This window comes from Rhinolophus sinicus, chromosome 6, assembly GCF_057876585.1.
Source record: "Rhinolophus sinicus isolate RSI-liver-muscle chromosome 6, RSI-T2T, whole genome shotgun sequence".
Taxonomy (NCBI): Eukaryota; Metazoa; Chordata; class Mammalia; order Chiroptera; family Rhinolophidae; genus Rhinolophus; species Rhinolophus sinicus.
This window is the reverse complement of record NC_142506.1, coordinates 46234029-46256165: the sequence shown is the minus strand read 5'-3', so window position 1 is coordinate 46256165 and position 22137 is coordinate 46234029. Positions and strand designations below refer to the sequence as shown.

The 22137-nt window shown below is 46.2% G+C and overlaps 1 protein-coding gene across 3 annotated transcripts in view; it reads right to left on the bottom strand.

The window, feature by feature from the left end:
• SLC35F3 (solute carrier family 35 member F3) overlaps positions 1 to 22137 on the bottom strand; it is a 291248-nt gene that overhangs the window by 67855 nt on the left and 201256 nt on the right. Inside the window, exon 1 of one of the 3 annotated variants that reach the window (XM_019746953.3) lies at positions 10506 to 10828. The exons of the other annotated variants lie outside the window; for them this stretch is intronic. Within the exon in view, the coding sequence (XP_019602512.3) occupies positions 10506 to 10581 (76 nt within the window). The 5' untranslated portion in view covers positions 10582 to 10828. Of the gene's footprint in view, positions 1 to 10505; positions 10829 to 22137 lie in introns of those variants that run through there. 3 annotated transcript variants of the gene reach the window in all.

Here is a 22137-nt window from a genome sequence, read left to right as displayed (position 1 = left end):
ACCTTCCAATGACATCTCCATCAATAATACCTGTACAGTTATTTTATGCCTCTTTTGAGGCATAATTTTCATAATGATAAAATATACTTGCTTAAGGAATACAAGTCATTATTTTTAGTAAATTTACAGAATTGAGAAGCCATCACCACTATCCAGCCTTTGAACATTCCCATCACTTCAAATAAGTCTTCGTGCTGATTTGCCATCACTCCCCATTTCTACTCCCAACTTCAGGCAACCACACATCCACTTTCTCACTCTAAGATTGGCCTATCATGGATATTTCACACAAATATGGAGACCTTTGCAGCTGACTTCTTTCATTTATCATAATGTCCTCGGGGTTCGTCCATGTTACAGCGTGTGTCAGTGTGTTCTTTTTTATGGCCGGACAGTATTCCATTGGGTGGATATTCTGCATTGTGTTTATTCATTCATCAGCTGATGGACGTGTATAGTTTCCAGTTTTTCCTACTGTGAATCATGCTGCTAAGTATCCTCACATGTGAGGATCTGTGTGAATTACGTGTTTGCATTTCTCTTTGGGGGACTCGTTAAGGTTTTAGGCCACTCATCCAACACACATTTATTGGCACCTACTGTGGGGCCCAGGGCAGATACAGCCTTCCCTGCAGAGCTGGCTTAGTCCAAGTGGCAGTGCTTACAACGCCCCCACCTTGGAGGGCTCAGTGCCTCTCACTCCATCCGAACGGGATACAGCTGAGAGCTGCTCTGGAAACTAGAGCCCCTCCTTTTTTCCCAGGACAGCCCAGGGGAAGAGGGCTGGACGAACAATTTCCCATTTATTGGTCACTGATGCATATACCAGTTCAGGACCTGGTATACTTAGTATTTTTACAAAAACTAATAGCTTTTGTAAAATGAGGAGCTTGGAAGAAAGCCTTTGTTTATGGCCATTTGCAAGTGTAGCTCATCTCCCAAAAATGCAGTTTGGGTTTCGTTTATCTCATGTATTCATTAAATACTTGCTCACTGAATTCATGTGTGATTGTTTTTCTTCACAGTGGTTTGGAGGAAAGGGAAGACGAGGCTGTGCCATGTGTAAGGCCACTCCAGGCCCTGGAAGTCCAATGGTGGCCTCACTGCATGTCTCCTGACCCATTATCCCCACCTGCACTTGCCAGGCCATTTGTTTTCATTCCTGGACTTTGGGACAGAAAGTGCCCCCACTGTTCATACGTGACCATGGCCCCAGTCACGCTCCTGACTACCGGTCCCAGGAAAGGAAGCGAATCCGCAGATAATTAACACTGGGTGCTTGGCACAGGGAGTAAATTAAAAGGACAAGTGCCAGTCAAACACCCAGCATATATGTCATGCTCTCTGCCAGGAGGTTTTATGCATCTTCTTTTTGCCTGTTTTAATGCTGGTAGATGGCATGAGAGTTCTCCTTCCTCAGACCGGACAGCCGAGGCTCTGAGAGGTGCTCTCCCAAGGTCACAGGTGAGTGAATGAGAGGCTGAGGTGCACCTGCAAGCATCTGTCTGGCTCCACAGGGCCAACAGGAATGGAAGTGTCCTTATTATCCACTTTGAACGTGGAACGCCCCAGTTGGAACTGCCCACACTAAAGAGGCACTCAGGTTTCCAGAGCACAGACCCGCTTTTAAATATGGAAGAGCCTGAGTGCATAGGGGACTCTAGCCGGGACTCGCCACCCTGGAATGGGGGTTGTCATGGACTGAATGTTCTTGCCCACCGCTTGCCCCCATATTCAGATGTCCCAGCCCCTTAGTGTGGCTGCACTTGGAGACGGAGCCTCTAGGGAAGTAAGTGAGGTTAAACGAGGTCAAATGGGTGGGGGCCCTGGCCTGACAGGCATGGCAGCCTTAGAAGAGACAGCAGAGAGCTTGCTTACTTGCTCACTCTCTCTCCGTGAGCACCCATGGAGGAAAGGGCATTTGACGACCGGTGAACAGGTGGCCATTTACAAGCCAGGAGGAGAATCCCGACCAGAAACCACATCTGCTGGCACCTTGATCTTGGACTTTCAGCCTCTAGATCTGTGAGGAAAAAGTGTCTGTTGTTTAAGCCACGTACTTGGTCCTGGCAGCCGAGAGGCTAACCTGAGGGTGTGACAGTGGAGAGTGTGCTGTCCTTGTGAAGGTGTGAGGGACAGGCAGAGCCACCAGTAAGCAGAAGGTGCAGATGACGGAGGATTTATCCTGACAACCTCGTAGGAGAGGACTATTGCACTGGATTCCTAGATTCGAAATATGAGAGACCAGCTCAGAGCTGTTTGCCTCCTCTGAGCTGCTTACACCTTTGTTGTAAAGTGGTTCCTGGAGGAGTGTGTGGAGACAGGTGACAACATGGCCGCTGCAAAGTGGTTTGTGAACAACGAAATTATCTCCCTGGTGCAGATATAGGACTGGGAGGTGAACGGAGGCTGCTGTTTTGGAGGTGAAGTGGCGTGGTGGGCGGCTCCTCTGAGATCACCTTCTACTCTCAGCAATTTGAGAGCTGGTCTGAATCAGGCCCAGAACCCGCCCACTTCCCCCACCATCACCACCATCTCAGCACAGATTTCTGTGCTGGCAGTTCCTCCTCACTCCCCATCTCCTCAGAGGTCCCCGAACAACAACCAAAAGTCCAAATAACATCGCCTCACTTAGTGGGTCTCAGACAGCCTGGAATATACACAGCCTTAGGTGAGCGTGACTTGTGAGAAAATGACTGGATCCAGCAAGCTTTAAATAATGCCGATCGTGCCTCGAAGGAAGGAAGAGTGATGTCTGAGGGGAGTGAGAATCCAGTCTCAATGCGCGGTCTGAAAACATTCGAGCTTGAAGGGACCCGTTTTTATCCCACACCTGCTAGTCGTGGCCTGTGCAGCCTCCTGGAATCTTACCATCTGCATGACCCGGGCACGGCAGGCCTCTGTACACATTTGGTGCTCAATGTTTGCAGACGAGGTGACATTTTGGTACTGCTAATGACCTGTACACAAACACAGACAAACACACACACTCCTCCTTTCTGATGTTTTTCCTTGTCAGACGATTCTTTCAACTTTTCTGTGGAGTGTTGGCACTCACAGGGAGCCACGGTTTTACAAGAGGGCAGACGACATGTAGGACGGCCCCTCCAGGCTGTCCGGGCTCTGCGGGAATGAGCGGGTAGGCTGCAGCCTTCTCCTGGAGGGGAGCAGGAGAACAGCACCACATTTTAACTCACGACATGAGCTACTGCATAGTTTATCTTGAAGAACAAAGCACTGTTTTCTAGAATATTCCTCCAGTGCTCAGCAGAGTTGTGCATCTATGAAGCAGGACTGAAGTTGCTCAGTCAAGGCCTGCAGTGTGGTCTGCCTTAAATGTGAACCTGTCCACTTAGGCTTCATTGCCTGCCCGGGGCCGAGCCTTCTGCACCCATGGAGGGTTACGTGGCTGAACTAATCCCAAGCAGTGACACTTTTCTATGACAACACCTGGGCCAGCCACAGGCAAAGCTCAGAAGTGGCACAGCTTCTCTTTGGGGTCTTTCTATGTCTCTTTGTAGCATCCCATCACCAGGGGGCCCTCTCTCAAGTCCAGCGGTTTCCTGCTGCTGAAGGATCATGGAGAAAAGTGTCCCGGCTCAAATGCGAAACACCACCCTGCAAGTGTGTGTCTCTGCCCAGATACACACAAGCACAGGCACACACAGGCCACACTTCTTACTCGTCCCAGGGGTCACTCCCCCAGAGCCCTGTTCTCAGTGCAGCTAGTGAAGGGTTTTAATCAGATAAACCAATCTGTTAACAAGAAAGCTACTTACTAGACTCATCACATGTTTCTGCTGGCAGAGCCGATGCAAGCCCTATTCTAATCCCCTTTCTCTTCTGAAGAGAGAAGGCTGGGCTCCAAGAGGTGAGGCAACATGCCCGCTGTATTAATTAGCCCGTGGGGGAGAAGCGAATGACACTCAAGTGTCCTGACCCTCACCCAGTGTTCTTCCCTGTACATGCTCGCCCAAGTAACACGATGTCTTAACTAGTGAACATGAAACATTCGCCAAAAAGGCTTTTAAGAATTACATCTCTTCTGGGCTCTCCCAATATAGCTCTTCTCAACCCACCTCTGCCAGCCTTCAGTCCCCATCCATCACTTCAGCAGGCAGTTCCACTTCCCACCTTACAAAGATGATCAGAGTCACGGGTCAGGTCCTTGCGCCTCCTCCCCTGCATCTCCACATTTCCATATCTATGCCTGTTGTATCTTCCCCTTCTCCTTTTCAAGGCTAACCACCCCCTCTCTTTCTTCCCGTGCCCCTCTGTCTCCCCCAGGCCATTGCTGTATCATCACCCTTCTCTGGGGCAACCTCAGACCTGTCCGGGAACCAGGCTCCTTCCTCCATTTACAGAAACACCTACTCTCGAACACTCTGTCCCTGTCGCCCTATCGACATCATAACTGCCACCTCTCACTGTCAAACACCTGAACCTTGGGTCCTGCCATGGCTTTCCTCCTCCCTCACCAGACACTCAACCCTTGAAATCTGGCTTGCAAACCAGCACCTGCTTACAATTGTTTCTACAAAACTTCCCCCTTGGGCTGCATTTGCTACCACATCCCACTGCCTCTTTCTTGGGGTTCTTCCTATGGTTCTCATGCTGCCTACGATCGGGGCTCCCAGCCATTCAGACTTCTGTTCCGCCTTCCCCGTCTCCCCCGTGTACATGGCCATTCGGACCCCGTGCTCACCCATCCACCCCACGGAGCCATGTCTCTCCCCCCTGACGTGTCACCCAGCCTCTACCACCTCCTCCACCTCCTGGCTACACAGCTGCACTTGAAGGCGCTGCCAGCACCTCCAACTTCACTTGTCCAGTGGTGACTTCCCCTCCTCTCCCTCACAGTTTGCCCTTCTGTCACTGCTAATGGCGTCTCCATTCTCGCCTTGTTCAGGCTCAATCATCAGTGTCTTTGATGGCTTCCTTTCCACGCTCTTACCTACACTCTGCCATGACCTGTCATTCCTCTGCTGTGGGAGGTGTAGAGGTTAGGACATGGGGACACCACATAGCAGGTCCCTCCCAGAGTGAGTTGTCCAACAGCCCTGTACTGTTTCCTCCTCACCTGTAAGGCATGATGCTAGCACCCACTGAGGACAGAACGTGACGACCCAGGACAAGGGATCATGAGAAGTGTGAAGCAAATGTTGCCGCCACAATATGACCACTCGTTCATACCCGGGCTGCTGCAGTCAACGCCCATCATGGCTTCCTGTCCCCACTGGACACTTTTCTGCAATGTTTTATCAAACTTTTTTTCCACTGTTGCCTTCAATGAGTGCATGTACACACACACACACACACACACACACACACACATGCACACCTCTGAAATTAAAAATTAAAAACATCACAGCTCAACCTTGATTCTTGTTGTACGGGATATACTTTAGTAGTTTTTATTCTATTCTAATTCTTTTATTAAAAGTATTCATTGTGATTGATGAAATCGATTTCATCACCCATTTTGAACAGGACAGCTATATAAGACGGTCTCAGATGGAGTCTTTCTCCTCTTCTATGGCTCCCCCTTCCTGACTCTTTCAATCTACTCTCCTGTGGCTTCAGCACTTGCCTGTGGTCAGCCTTGACCTCGGCCCCTTTCCCCCCCCCCCCCACTTCTTTAGAGAACTTAAGCCCCAGCCCAGCAGACCACCTGCAGGTCTCTGCCACTGCCACCCTTTCCTAACTCTGCACCTTTGTCCATGGAGCCCCCTGTGCCAGGAACACTGTGTTCTTACCGCCCACCTCTAACAGCAGAGGGCAGAGGAACATCCTCCAACATGGCACTGTGGTCCTGCTCCCAGAAAGATCAGCGCCAATGAATACAGAGTCATCAGTTGGGGTTTGGTGATGAGAAGGGTGTGAGGCCACATCCAGACTCAGCGGGAAAGTGTTCCATTAGATTACGTCATTTGGGCAAAGCAGGGTTGATGGTGGCAGGGACGCTGCATGTGGCCAGCTGTGTTCCAGTCAACGTGAGCTCGCCCTTTGTTGAAACAGCATTTTATTCCTTTCATGGGATTTTTAGAAAATTCCATTTCAACCTGGAATCATTCCTTAGTGCATTTGTGACATTTCTCCCTTGTTTGGAAGCTCCTTTGGGTCAGGGATTACATGCGACTCCTCTTAGCTTGCCCAGTAACATCTGGCTCATTCTCTTGCATGTATTAGGTAACAATTAGGATCAATACATGAATGCCTTTTGTCGGTGCGGTTTCAGGCCTAGGGCAAGCCAACCTGGGAAATATTTGGGTACAGGAATGCTTTGGCAGTATACCTCTAAAGATACCTCTTAGGTGGGGCCAGCAGGGCTGGGGCTCCACACGCAATAACTGAGCCTCCCGGGATGACAATTGATGGAAAGAAAGTAGCCAGACCTACAGTGGGGACAGCTGAGACAGGGTGGCTAACTGTCCTACAGCAGGGACACTGAGAATATCACCAACAGGAGTGAGCTCTGCGAGCCCAAGTGGTGGTCCAGACCTCCGAGGTGTACTGTGGCGGGAGCTATAGGGGCAAACATTTCCAGAGCACATACAAAGTGCCATGAGCTCACTGCTACTCAAATGAAATTCAATTGTGCAAAGGCTTTGCAATGTTTTGGGGCCAAGCTGATATGGATGTGAAGCTAGCACCCTTGCTTTCTAACTGCATGACCTTCTGTGAATAACTTCTCTGAGCCTCAGTTTCTCCATCTGCAAATTGGGGCAACATGCTTACCCTTCCTTTGGGAGGAACAGAGATCATGTATGACACTCTCCCCAAGCAAAGTGCTTGCAACATGGTAGTGTCATTAGCAAAAACTATTACTCTCATTATTAAGAGGGATGTATTGTCACCCTCATTTCCATATGAGAAAACTGATTTCCAGTTTTCCAGAAACTTAGCCTAAGTTTCTTGGTTCAGCATGAGGGGTGGGTACTACGTCCAGTCTAACCCCAAAGCCATCGCTCTTTCCATAACACCACATGCTGCTGGCATCCTGGGGGAATTTATTACACTGGTCTCAACTACTAATTCCTACTGAATGCAATTTTATTGAACATGAATTAGCTGGTTGTGAATATACACGATCCTAGTAAATAGTACTCTACGAGGGATTTGTTACTAATCAATATTCAGTGTCTGCATTCGATGGGAAAGCCAGGAAAAGGATATGAAAACAAGCTGTGCTGTCAGGCAGGACAGATGCCATCAGCCTGGTGGAAACCACTTTCCAAGCCTGCAGTCCTGTCAGAGGCTTGGCTACACTGTCCGTGGGCACCCGGCTGAACCTGTGCACCCACAGCCCCCCTGCGCCTGACGGTTTCTTCACTTCAGGTGCAATGGCTCCACCTCAGGAGGCTTCCTCCTCGGGAAGGACTCCTCAGATTTCCTCAGATCACGCAATTATCAGCATCCTCGTGACGCTTTGTTCTTAGCTCTGAACCGAAACTTACTACCTCATACTGCATCACTTACCTATCTACCAGGGGTGCCAAAAAAAAGTACACAAGTGGACACTTTGGTCAAAAATGTATACAAGTGGACACTTTGGTCAACGTTGCTTAAGCAGTAGTTTGCTGTATTCAGAAATGTCTGGACGCTGATGGTAACCACTTTGAGCACCGCTTGTAATTGCAGAAGTCACACGTGACTTGTATTCATCTTTTGTTATCGGTATATATTGAGTATTACAATTTTAATACAGTTTTCCTTTCTTAAAATGTGTATACATTTTTTTGGCACCCTTGTATACGTCTTTCCCCCACTAGATTGAAACTTCCTGAAGAGAACGAACCTAGCATTGTTCATTCTTGCGTTTTCAGGGCCTGTGACAAAGGACACAGAGAAGGGTCACACGAAGAATCTGCCAGGTAAATGAAGTCATCAGGCCCATCTTCCTGTGTCAGAGTCCAATCCAGCATCTCATTTTCTATTTTGGTTTTATATGTACCACATGCTGGTGCTTTCCTGCCTCCCCTTAGAAGGCACACTCCACAGGCTAATAAATAGTCCTTGCTGGCTGGGTTCCGTCACTGTGGCCTGTCTGCCATCCACACAGAAATAGCCACAGCACAGAGACCACTGTACCCTGCACATCTAAGGCAAAAGAAATGGATTCAACACTTCCAAAACAAGCACACAAGATGCAAATAGTTTAAAAACAAACAAACAAACACCAAAAGCCAAACTGAACAAAAACAACAAGAAGAAAACTCAGTCAGAGAGAGAGAGAGAGCTACAGGGAAGCACAGGCTTATGGAGGGCGGGTTTCACCAGGCCCCGACCTGCAGGCTTTGTGGAAGGACACACGTGTCCCACACAGAAAGGGAATTTTAGGCTTCCTAGTGTTAGGGAACTCTGCAGAGACCGTCCACACACGTACACTTCAGAAGGTTTGCTGAGGTGCAAGACAGTCTGTGACTGGAGGACTGCCAGACATTTATTAAGCACCTACTGTGTGCCAGGCACATGCTAGCTATTGTCACCTATCCCACCTCACTGCATTTCCCAAAGTCTGCTGAGGTAGGGTGTAACTTCTGCTTCACAGTGGAAGACACTGAGGTGTGGCACTTACAATTTATACAAGTCAAACTGTCTAGGGAAAGAGAACAGTCTTGCGCGCTGCTCTCTCCAATTCTCAGTTTAATATGCTTTCTGTCACCCACAGACATATATATGCGAAAGTTGGTTAAAAAGTCAAGCCCGTGGTTTACTAAGGTCGTTAGTGTGAACCAGGAGGCAGTAGCCCTAAGGGAATAGGGAAGGGGATCCCCATTTTCAATCCCTGAAGGCAAAGCCCGGGCCTGGTTGGCCGGAGGGGGGTACCTGTGCCTGGCATGTCACTCACAGCTTCCTGCAGCCATCTCAGGTCACTGCCCAGTCTGGGAAGCTTCGCCATCCCTGTCCAGGGGAGCGCAGCTAGACCTGCCCTGCCCAGGTGGGCTGGGGGCTGCTGGAGGGAGACACCCTGCTTGGAGAGAAGACCAACCTGCCTTACTTAAATGGTGAGGGTGGGTCGACGTCCTATGAGGAGCCCCTGAGTGAGCAGACCTTCCAGCTTCCCTAAGGGAAATAGCCAACCCTTCCCCTCCACAGCTCACAGGTATAGCTGGGCAAAGTCCCCCCAGAAGGCTGGAAAATGCACCCCACCCCACCAGAGAGGTAGCACATTCCCTAAATTCATATGTACATGACTGATACTAAGTGTTTCCTAAGGCTGGGAGGGGGAGAAAATGACAAGAAATAGGTAAATACTCATCATTGCAAGTTACTGCAAAAATGATGTTCTGAAAAGCATGGGTTTGGGATCAGTCAGCCCAGAATCCCAATCCCGCTTCACCACCCACGAGCTATAGGTCTTGCACAAGTTGATCCACACTCTGGGCCTCAAGGTCCTCATCTGTAGGATGGGGACATGGTGCCAGGATGGCTGCTGGCAGGCCTCTGTGGACATAGAGCATACAGCTGCCCTGCTAGCCTCCGTCTTGCTCTCACTGGTCCTCACTGTCACAGTAACAAATGAGAACTCACAAGGGGACACACGGTCCTCAGAAGCCATCATATAGAGGTCCAGGCTCCCGGCTGTAGTCCCAAGGGTGTGGCAGGAGCCCATGGCCACCCCACACAAACAGGCCGTTAGTTCAGGGTAAGTGAGGGCCTGGAACTGAGGGGCTCTGCTTTCCTCTCCCAGGTCACTGACTGTCCCTTCCCAGCCCTCACCTGGCCAACTTGGCCAGCTCTCGGAGACCGGGTCATTGCACCTCTGCCTCGTGGGTGGAGGAGTTAAGGACTGAGATGGGTCTCTTTCTGCTTCCCCCCCCTCACACATCTGGAAGCAAGGGCCCCTCCGCTCTGGCAGGGTGACTGCTGTGTCTGAGTAAGGCACAGCTGTCTAGGGACGTTGGTGAGCTTCTTCTCCTGGTCTGCCTCACATCCCCTGAATGGGGCCTGAACACGTTTACAGGCTGCTGGTGGCTTTTTCATCTGCATGTCCTGCCATTTCCCACGGAGCTGGGGCTGGGCAGTCACTTGGCTGGCGGGCTGGGGAGGTTCAGAGTACAGGGAGATGTCTCAGCCTGCGGCAGCTGTCTCCTGCTTCCACCAGCTGAGCAACAACTCTGGTCCGCTGGCGGGGGAGGGGGACGCTCCAAACACAAGTGCGTGCGTGGGGGGCACTGGTTAGTGTCTGGGTGACCCCCTCCTACCCAGCTGGCGAGTGCCACAGGACAGGCGGGGAAAGAGCTGAGGCCACCGCTGCTGTTGCTGCCAGATGTGCTGAGGGCTGTGCAGGAAGGAGCCAGGGCTGCGCTGGCTGCGGCACCCTGGGCAGCCGCGCGGACCCCCCAGCAGCTCAGGGCATCCTGGAAGCTCCCAGGTGCCACCCCCGCAGGCAGCTGCACTGCAGGGGCGCTTCCTGCGGCGCCCGCAGCCCCCAAACTGGGCGGCTGGGTAAGGGGGCGACTCCGCTTGGGTGCAGGCCCCCGCCCCCGCCCAGATGTTACCTTCCACTTTGGTGAGGGTCAGGACCGGACTATTGCAGGCGCTGAGTGGGGCCACCCGGGCCGAGTGCTTCTTCATGGTGAGCTGTCCGCCTGCGGGAGCCGGGATCGCCTACATCCTGGGGCCGGCCGAGCGCCCCCCGGTGCCAGCGGCCTCCTCGGTGCAGGAGCGCCAGGCTCCCCGCCCAGGCCCTGCCCCGGCTGCCGGCTGTGCTCCTGTCGCCGCGCTCACTGCGGGGGCTGCCCCGCGGAGCACATCTTCCCAGCCCGCAGCCACTCCACACGCGCGCACAGCCTCCCGCCTGGAGGTTGCTGCAAACTCCGACGTCATGGCCAAGTGCGCTCCCCACGCCCACCCGGGCTCACCTGCTCCGCCCCCGCCCGGGACGCCCATGCCGCAGCTGGTCCCTCCCTTGGAGGCAGGTCCTGGCTGAAGCCTCCAGGCCTGTCACCAGCGCCCGGATCAGCCCTGAATAGGACCAGCGAACTGGAGGGGGCCCTGACAACTTGGCCTCGGGGTTTCACAAGTTTAGAAAGGGAGGCGTTAGACTTTGGATGGGGAAGTGACTCTTCCCTGCACAAAGTCCTGAAGTGTTGGTTTAGGGGAAGAGTCAGAAAAAAGCCAAGCTCCCCACGACGCTTGCATTAACTTTTTTGAAAGAGTGTAGGGACACATTACTTTGTGTGGCCCTGTGGACAGCTCTTTCAGCAAGAAGATGCAAAGTCTGCAGAAGCAAAGCAGACCCAAGAAAACAAAGGCTCCAGGAGTTTCTACTCCTGCCCCACTGCCCCAGTGGGGAGAGGCCCAACTCCCTAGGAGGCAGAGATCGCTTGTTTCTGCCCAGCTTCTGGTTCCTGCTGCAGCGGCAGAGCTGGCATTTGCTTCGGAAGGTACTCGGTGATCACATTCAGACCTGTGCAAGCTATTGGCCAATGATGCTGGTTAAAAAGCAATGACACACGTACTGCATCACTGGCCAGCTGGTCCCTGAGTGACCACCGAGTCCCCAGGGGCATTTATCCCAATGACAGTACATCGCCAAAGGTGCCCTACCATTGTCCCAGCAGGTAGGATGCACAGGGCTTATGTGGCCCCAGAACTACAAAGGCCTATGGGCATCTCATTTCACACACATCAGTTTTGGTTCCAGCCTCCACTGGGAATCTGAAGGTTTAGTAGTGATTCAAGGTGGGTTTTGTTGTTACTGTTAAGTCCTTACCACCCAGAGTTTCAGAACCTCCACTCTACCTTGTTTCCTGTCTTGAAGTTGATATTCTACTGTACAATATCATTCTCGTCCTCCAGAAGGTAACTTCTTGGAGTGGTAGAGTCAGAGAGTGACCTGAGAGCAGCAGGGTTTCCATAACTTGGCACCTACCAGCTGTTTCGGGTAACATGCACCTGTCAACCCCAGGTCTCTGGAGGAAGTGGTTTCTAGCAGTTGTTATTGTCAGATTATTCTTATTACCTGCCCTCTTAAACAGCCTGATGAACAGATTGCCCCTGAGTCTCCAAAAAGCCAGGGATTGGAGGGGTTGCTCCCTCAGGCCTACACCCAAAGAAAGGATTGTAGGGTCTCTGCAGAGCCCTCTAGTGGTAACTTCCACACCATTCACCCCCTACAGAAAACTTGTCCTGAGACCCCTAGAGATGACACTACAATACGTCACTAAGCCATCCTCTTCTTCATAAAAGCCATCCCTTTCTTTGTAAAAATCAAGCATAAATAAGCTTAAAGCAAAAGAATCTCATTTATATATTAATACGATCTTTTGTTACAACATAACATTCCTATGTGTTGTTTCAAGTTCCTCAATCAACATTTATTATATACACCATGACTAAAACATCATATAACAGTACCCATTTTTTGAGCACTTACTATGTATCAAGTACTGTGTTAAGGCTTTACATAAATCATTTCATTTCCTATTCACAAAGCTCTGTAAGATTGTCGTTAACTCATTTTACCTCTGGGGAAATTGAGGCTAAGAGTGGTTAAATAAAATGTCCCAGGTCATAGAGTTAATAATTGGCTGAGCAGGGAATTAAATCCAAGTCTGACGAATTAAAAACCTGTACTTATACCTGCTACGCTATTCTCTCTTTTTTTTTTTTTTAATTTATTGGGGTGACAATTGTTAGTGAAATTACATATATTTCAGGTGTACAATTCTGTATTACATCATCTATAAATCCCATTGTGTGTTCACCACCCAGAGTCAGTTCTGCTTCCATCACCATATATTTGATCCCCCTTACCCTCATCTCCCACCCCCACCCCCCTTACACTCTGGTAACCACTAAACTATTGTCTGTGTCTATGAGTTTTTGTTTCTCATTTATTTGTCTTGTTCTTTTGCTGTTTTTGGTTTATATACCACATATCAGTGACATCATATGGTTCTCTGCTTTTTCTGTTTGACTTATTTCACTTAGCATCATACTCTCAAGATCCATCCATGTTGTCACAAATGTTCCTATATCATCTTTTCTTACCGCCGAATAGTATTCCATTGTGTATATATACCACAACTTCTTTATCCATTCATCTATCGAAGGACATTTTGGTTGTTTCCATGTCTTGGCCACCGTAAACAAAGCTGCAATGAACATTGGAGCACACGTGTCTTTATGTATAAATGCTTTCCGATTTTTTGGGTAGATACCCAGGAGAGGGATTGCTGGGTCATATGGTAATTCTATTCGTAATTTTTTTGAGGAACCTCCACACTGCCTTCCATAACGGCTGCACCAGTCTGCATTCCCACCAACAGTTGTATAAGGGTTCCTTTTTCTCCACAGCCTTTCCAACACTTGTTACTATTTGTCTTGTTGATGATAGCCATTCTGACTGGGGTGAGATGATATCTCATTGTGGTTTTGATTTGCATTTCTCTGATGATTAGTGATGTTGAGCATTTTTTCATATGTCTATTTGCCATTTGTATGTCCTCTTTGGAGAAATGTCTCTTCAGGTCCTCTGCCCATTTTTCAATTGGGTTGTTTGTTTTTTTGTTGTTGAGTTTCATGAGTTCCTCGTATATTCTGGATATTAGCCCCTTATCGGAGGCACTGTTTGCAAAAATCTTCTCGCATTCTATTGGTGGCCTCTTTACTTTGTTGATGGTTTCTTTTGCTGTGCAGAAGGTTTTAAGTTTTATATAGTCCCATTCGCTTATTTTAGCTTTTACTTCCATTGCCTTTGGAGTCAAATTCATAAAATGCTCTTTGAACCCAAGGCCCATAAATCTAGTACCTATGTTTTCTTCTATGCAGTTTATTGTGACAGGTCTTATACTAAGTCTTTGATCCATTTTGAATTAATTTTGGTACATAGTGACAAATAACAGTCCAGTTTCATTTTTTTGCACGTGGTTATCCAATTCTCCCAGCACCATTTATTGAAGAGGCTGTCTTTCCTCCATTGTATGTTTTTAGCTTCTTTGTCAAAAATTATCTGTCCATATTTATGTGGTTTTATTTCTGGGTTCTCAATTCGATTCCATTGGTCTATGTGTCTGTTTTTCTGCCAATACCATGCTGTTTTGATGATTGTAGCCCTGTAGTACAAGCTAAAGTCAGGGAGTGTGATACCTCCAGTATTGTTCTTTTTTCTTAAGATTGCTTTGGTTATTCGGGGTGTTTTGTGGTTCCAAACAAATGTGATGATTTTTTGTTCTATTTCTTTAAAAAAATCCCATTGGGATTCTGATGAGGATTGCATTAAATCTGTATTTTGCTTTGGGTAATATGGCCATTTTAGCTATGTTGATTCTTCCAATCCATGAGCACGGAATGTCTTTCCATTTCTTTGTGTCTTCTTCAATTTCTTTCAAAAATGTCTTATAGTTTTTAGCACATAGGTCTTTCACATCCTTGGTTAAGTTTATTCCTAGGTATTTTATTCTTTTTGCTGCAATTGGAAAAGGAATTGTTTTTTGTATTTCTTTTTCTGAGATTTCATTGTTAGTATATAGGAATGCAATGGACTTTTGTACGTTGATTTTGTAGCCAGCACTTTATTGTATTCGTTGATTGTTTCTAATACCTTTTTGGTGGAGTCTTTAGGGTTTTCTACATATAGCATCATGTCATCTGCAAAGAGTGATAATTTAACTTCTTCATTCCCAATTTGGATGCCTTTTATTTCTTTCTCTTGCCTGATTGCTCAGGCAAGGACTTCCAAAACTATGTTGAAAAGCAGAAGTGATAGGGGACAGCCCTGTCGTGTTCCTGAACATAGAGCAAAGGGCTCCAGTGTTTCACCATTAATTATGAGATTAGCTGAAGGCTTGTCATATATGGCCTTTATTATGTTAAGGTATTTCCCTTCTATACCAATTTTATTAAGTGTTTTAATCATAAATGGATGTTGTATCTTGTCAAATGCTTTTTCTGCATCAATTGATATAATCATATGATTTTTGTCCTTTATTTTGTTTATGTGGTGTATCACATTGATGGATTTGCGGATGTTGAACCATCCTTGTGCCCCGGGGATGAACCCCATTTGGTCGTGATGAATAATCTTTGTAATGCATTGTTGTATTCGATTTGCTAGAATTTTGTTTAGGATTTTTGCATCTGTATTCATCAGAGATATTGGTCTGTAGTTTTCTTTTTTTGTGTTGTCCTTACCAGGTTTTGGTATCAGGGTAATGTTGGCCTCATAAAATGAGTTAGGGAGTACTGTCTCTTCTTCAATTTTTTGGAAGAGTTTGAGCAGGATAGGTATTAGATCCTGTTTGAAGGTTTGGTAGAATTCACTAGTGAAGCCATCTGGTCCCGGACTTTTGCTTTTGGGAAGGTTTTGGATGACTGACTCAATTTCGTTACTGGTGATCAGTCTGTTTAGATTTTCCAGTTCTTCATGGTTCAGCCTTGGAAGGCTATATGTTTCTAAGAACTTGTCCATTTCTTCTAGGTTGTTGAATTTGGTGGCATATAGTCCTTCATAGTATTCTTGGATGATCCTTTGTATTTCTGTGGTGTCCGTGATAACTTCCCCTTTTACGTTTATGATTTTGTTAATCAGTGTCTTCTCTCTTTTTATCTTAGTGAGTCTAGCCAAGGGTTTGTCAATTTTGTTAATCTTTTCAAAGAACCAGCTCTTTGTCACATTAATTTTTTCTATTGTCTTTTTGTTCTCTATTTCATTTACTTCTGCTCTGATTTTTGTTATTTCCTTTCTTCTGCTGACCTTGGGTTTCACTTGTTCTTCTTTTTCTAGTTCTTTAAGGTGTAACATGAGGTTATTTATTTGGGATTTTTCTTGTTTCTTGAGATAGGCTTGTAATGATATAAATTTCCCTCTTAAAACTGCTTTCGCTGCATCCCAAAAATTTTGGTAGGATGTATTTTCATTGTCATTTGTTTCTATGTATCTTTTGATCTCGCCTCTAATTTCTTCTTTGACCCAGTCATTCTTTAAAAGTATGTTGTTTAATATCCATGTATTTGTGTTTTTTCCCCGCTTTCTTTTTGCAGTTGATATCCAATTTCAAAGCCTTGTGATCAGAGAATATGCTTGGTATGATTTCAATCTTCTTAAATTTGCTGAGGCTGATTTTATGTCCCAATATATGGTCTATCCTTGAGAACGTTCCATGTACACTAGAAAAGAATGTATAGTCTGATGTTTTATATGTCAACATACATGCTCTATATATGTCAATTATGTCCATTTCATCTAATGTGTCAGTTAGGGCTGCTATTTCGTTATTTATTTTCTGTTTGGATGATCTATCCATAGCTGTCAATGATGTATTTAAGTCCCCTAGTATAATTGTGTTTTGGTCAATTTCTCCTTTTAGTTCTGTTAATAGTTGCTTGGTATATATCCGTACACCCTGATTGGGGGCATAAATATTGATGACTGTTATGTCTTCTTGTTGTATAGTCCCCTTTACCGTTATGAAATGTTCATCTTTGTCTCCTGTTATCTTTTTCATCCTGAAGTCTGTTTCATCTGATACCATTATGACTACACCTGATTTTCTCTGGGTACCATTTGCTTGGAGTGTCAATTTCTACCCTTTCACTTTGAGTCTATGCTTGTCCTTGTAACTGAGATGTGTCTTTTGGAGACAGCATATGGTTGGGTTTAGTTTTTTGATCCAATCTGCTACTCTGTGCCTTTTTATTGGTGAGTTCAGTCCATTTACATTTAGGATGATTATTGATATGTGAGGATTTCCTGTCATTCTATCTTTAGTTTTCTGGTAAGGCTGTGTCTCCATTGTTTCTTTGCCTTTTTGTTGTTGTCTATTATTTCTGTGTGGTGGTATTCTATGATGTTTCCCTCTGTTTCTTCTTTTATTACAGTATATATTTCAGTTCTGGATTTCTTTTGAGTGGTTACTCTTAAGTTTATGTAAAAGAGAGTTTGATATTTAGAGTATTCCATTTTCTTCAGCACGCTTACTTTCTCCATTCCCATATTCCGGTTCAGGCCTTTACTCTCCCCCTTTTTGAGTTTTGGTTGCCACAAATTGTCCCTGTTGATGGTGGTCGAATAGCCTCCTTTAATATTTCTTGTAGTGCAGGTCGTGTATTAGAAAATTCCCTCAGCTTTTGTATGTCTGGAAAGGTCTCTATTCCTCCTTCATATCTAAAGGATATCTTTGCTGGATATATTATTCTTGGCTCATGATTTCTCTCTTTCAATAGTTTGAATATTTGGTTCCACTCCCTCCTGACTTGTAGAGTTTCTGCTGAAAAATCTGATGATAATCTAATGGGCTTTCCTTTGTAAGTTACCGTCTTCTTTTCCCTGGCTGCCTTGAGGATTCTTTCTTTGTCATTGACTTTAGACAGCTTCAATACAATGTGCCTTGGAGAAGGCCTGTTGGGATTGAGGTAACTAGGTGTTCTATTTGCTTCTTGGATTCGAGGGTCCAGTTCTGTCCACAAATTTGGGAAGTTCTCATTGACAATTTGTTTGAATATATTCTCTGTTCCCTTCTCTCCTTCTCCTTCTGGTATGCCCATTATTCTTATATTGCTCTTTCTGATGGAGTCAGAAAGTTCTTGTAGAGTTTTTTCATTTCTTTTAAGTCTCAAGTCTCTTTCTTCTTCCATCTGTGTCATTTCCAGGTTTCTATCTTTGATGTCACTGATTCTTTCCTCCATCTGGTCAACTCTACTACCTAAACTGGTTATTTCATTTTTAATTTCTTCTACTGAGTTCTTAATCTCCAGAAATTCTATTTGGTTCTTTTTTAAAATTTCAATCTCTTTCGTAAAATGCTCATGTTGTTCTTTGATTGTGTTTCTGAGTTAATTAAATTGCCTTTCTGTGTTTTCTTGCATCTCGTTGAGTTTTTTCAGAACTGCAATCTTGAATTCTCTGTCATTTAAGTCACATATTTCCATATCTTTAAGTTTCTTTCTTTTCTTTTTCTTTTTTTTTTTTTTTTTTAAGTTTCTTTTCTGGAGACTTTTCACTTACTTTCTGAGCTGTCTTGTTGCCTTTGTTATTCATGGCAATGACTGATATACTATTTCTCTCCCTAGACATCTACAGGAGTGGCTTCTGCAACAGGTTGATAGGAAGAGGTCTTTCTTTTGTTTTCCAGTACTTGTTGGTAGAATGTTTTATTTTCTCTCTGACTGCAGCCTTTTATTTCTCTTTCACACGGTAGTGCTATGTTTTCTCTGCACTATTCCAGCTTCTCACACAATGGGGGGATTCCCTGGGAGACGGGCTTTTCCTCTGTTAATAGTTCGCTTGGGTCACAGGGCACAGTGTCCGTGTGGGTATGCGGAGAGCTTTTGAAGTTCCAAAGCTCTTCCAGCTCCAGATACAGAGCACGTATGTTTCAGCAGTTCTGTTTACTCCTGCAGGGATTCGCCCAGATAGGTGGGGTCAGGGGCAGGGTGAGTTGTGAGAGATGGCCCAGAGCAATGGCAGTGACCACCACCACAGCCGGTCCTGCTTCCACAGCTCCCTCCCCTTTGCCGGAATTAGTTGGGCTGTGAATCTGTGTCTGCGGTCCACAGTTCTCAGAACAGCAACTATTCTGTTGTTTTGCTCTGACACTGCTACTGTTCCGTTTCTAGCACCGGGCAGGTGGGGGCGGGGCAAGCTCTGGGAGGGTAGGGAGGGGGCGGCTAGTCTCAGTACCTAAGGCTTCCGTTCTCTGCTCGGCAGTGAGGGCTTAAACCACCATTTTCAGCCTTCTTCCCTCAGTCTTTTCTCCGAGGTCTCTGCCGTGAGCGTTGGGTTCAGCCATGTTTTATGCTGCCCCCTCAGCCCTGTGGGCCATAAGCAGAGCCCTAGCAGTCCGAGTTCTTCCCTCTCCCGCAGCTGCGGTAGTTCCGGGAAGCAGCGAGCTCGGAGCACCTAGGTAGGTCTGTGTCCTCTGCCCGTGCGGCTATGTCTCTGCCCTTCTCCCTTCTGTCCTCTCCCGCTCGCACGATTCCCCCACCTTTAGGTGAATTCAGTAGTGGGCCTCTTCGTCTTGCCTGTCTGCTGTGCAGGGAGTCCTTTGTGGAGTTATTGTTGTTCACTTAGTTGTAAATTCCAGGGGAGCTTTACAGAGGCTCACCCCACGCCGCCATTTTGAACTGGATCCCGCTATTCTTTTATACAGTAGTGCTCTCTGCCATCTGTTGTTTCAGTTTCCCGCAGTAAACACAGTTTGAAAATGTTAAATGGATAATTCCAGAATAAACAGTGCATCTATCATTCACTTCATCTCATCAAACAGGCACTTTATCATATCATCATCACAAAAAGAAGGGTGAGTACAGTACAATGAGATATTGAGGGACAATATTCATGTAACTTTTATTAGAGTATATTGTCATAATTGTTCTATTTTAGTATTAGTTATTGTTACTAATCTCTTATTGTGCCTAATTTATAGATTAAACTTTACCACAGGTATGTATATATATGGGAAAAACAGTATATATAGGCCTGAGTACTGTCTGTGGTTTCAGGCATCCATTGGGCTCTTGGAGCATATCACCTGTGAATAAGGGGAGACTGTTGTATTACAAATGTAAAATACAAAACTTTCACATAAGTATTCCAATTCAGGTGGGCAGTACATGTAATCCAGAATCCATTTCCTTTCATTTGAATGTGGCTTTGACAGATTTCGTCATCTCATATGCCTCCTGGAGGACCTGGGCTGTGTCTGTCTGGGTCACTGCCAGCACTTCAAATTAACCTGTCCACACTCATTCTACTGGGCAGGTCACAACAAAATACCCAATAAATATTTGTCTGTTTGATTTTTTTTGATCTCTACTTTGTGCATATTGCAATGTCATGTACAAGTCAAATAGATACCAATTAAATATTGTTAAATATCCCTGTCTAACTTCACTCCTCATGTCTGTCAACTTCCACTTATCAAAGAGGTGGTGCCACTTGTCATCTCAACTTCCTCCCCTTAATTTTAAGTACTGAGTGCTGTTTCTTTTTTTCTATACTTAACTCTCTCAGCCTTGTGTGCTCTCTTACCTTGTGTTTCAACCAAAACATCTTCATCTTACCCTCTTCCTCCATCCCCAGGGGAAAAAAAACAACCTTCCTATACTCCTTTTAAAATCAGAGGTCCTGCTGCTTGATCATCTGAGTATTGATATTGTTCAGTGCACACTTTTTCTTGGAGTGGGAATGTGGGGGGGGTACATATTAAAAAATTCACGTAAATAAAATTATTCTAGAAAGTTAACTGTGCACTGGTGTGCAAGCACACACTAGAATTTGGAGAATCCTAACCATTTAAAACTCTGTGCTGGAGTTAGGCTATCATGACCTAACTCAGTGATACCTGGAAACTCACACATAACGAATAGCTGGCAGAGGATCCAAGATGGCAGAGTAGATGAACACTGTGCTTGCCTTCTCCCGTGACCACATTAAAATTACAATTATAGAACAATCAACCTGGAGAACCATCTGAAGTCTAGCTGAACAGAAAATCCTATACCTAAGGATATAAAAAAGAAGCCATGTCGAGCCTGGTAGGAAGGCAGAGCTGCAGAACAGGCTCCACACCTGCATGTGATGGTTGAAAATCAGGAGGGATATCTTGGCTGCCAAGGTTCCCTCTAGAGGAGAGAGTGACATCAGCTCCACACTGGGCTTTTCATCCCGGAGTACTGGTGTCAGGAAGAGGAGACCCCACAACATATGGCTGTGAAAAACACTGGGGTTTCTGGCAGTCAGGGTGGGATAAAAGGCTGCAGGAAACCCAGACGACCTCTTAAAGTACATGCACACACACACTCACTCGCTTGCAGGCACTCACCCTGGGCTCTGGTGGAGGTACAGTGACTTGGGAAGAGTCACATACAGGGAGACACTGAGTTGTGTGGCTTCAGAGTGAGGGCTGGAGAGACAGTTGCCATTTTCCCTGTGTGGGGTCCTCTTCCCCTGCAGTGAGCAGGTGGGTGCCACCTTTCTTGTGTTGAGCCCTCTCCCACATGGCCAAATCTAAATCTGCATTGGCCTGGTGAGCTCCATTGCTTCATCCTGCTGATTCCCTAGGACCCCACCCCACCAAACTCTCAAACCATGAGACTATCAATGGCTGAGCCTTATGGGAGCTGGCAGGCAGCAGTAGGCCTCGGGGTGCCCTAGGCTTTTTGTGGAGCTACCCCAGGCCTGTCACTGGTGGTAGCTGTTCGCAGTTCACAGTGTGGCCTCTCCCACATGCCTCCTGGTTTAGCAGAGGGGACAACAAACTGAGGATTGCTTTATAACTCCTACTAGGTAGTTCCTGGCTGGTCACAAGCAATGGCTGACCTGGGCCTGCACCAGAGCCCCTCACAGAATGCCCCAGAACCAACATAGTTGGAGGTTAGCTTCAGACCACTGCAGAGTACCAGTCAATTAGCCCCACAAGAAGCACATCCAAATGGCAGTCTCAGCAGGCACCAGAGCCACACTGGGGTGAATCCTGCTCCATGGGGTAAGCCCCCCACCCCCACAGAAGCTGTAAGCTGTGGATGTGGCCAAACCCCACAGCCAGTCAACTTGACATGCCAATAGCAATCAAGTCTCAATTATAACGGAGAATCCACACAATCCACACAATAGACACTCCTGTAGTACCAGGCTCAGGTGACCAGGGAGACTGAGCCACTTGGCCCCACAGGGCACCTGCCACATAAAGCCACAAAACAAATTTCAATAAATTTAAGAAGACTGAAATCCTACGAGGCATCTTCTCCAACCACAATGGCATGCAACTAGAAATCAATTACAAGAAAAAAACTAAAAGATACAAACATGTGGAGGCTAAGCATGTTACTAAATAATGAATGGGTTAACAATAACACCAAGGAAGAAATAAAAAGATACCTTGGGACAAATGAAAATGAAAACACAATGACCCAAAATCGACGGGACACAGTGAAAGCAGTCCTAACAAGGAAATTCATAGCAATAGAAAAGAAAAATCTCAAATAAATAAATTATTCTTATTACACTTAAAAGGAATGAGAAAAATAATAGCAAGCAAAGCCCAAAGTGAGTAGAAAACAGGAAATAATAAAGATCAAAGTGGAAATAAATGAAATAGAGTGTAAAAAAAATACAAAGATCAATGAAACCAAGAGCTGGTTCTTTGAAAAGATAAACAAAATTGATAAATCCTTAACCAGACTCAT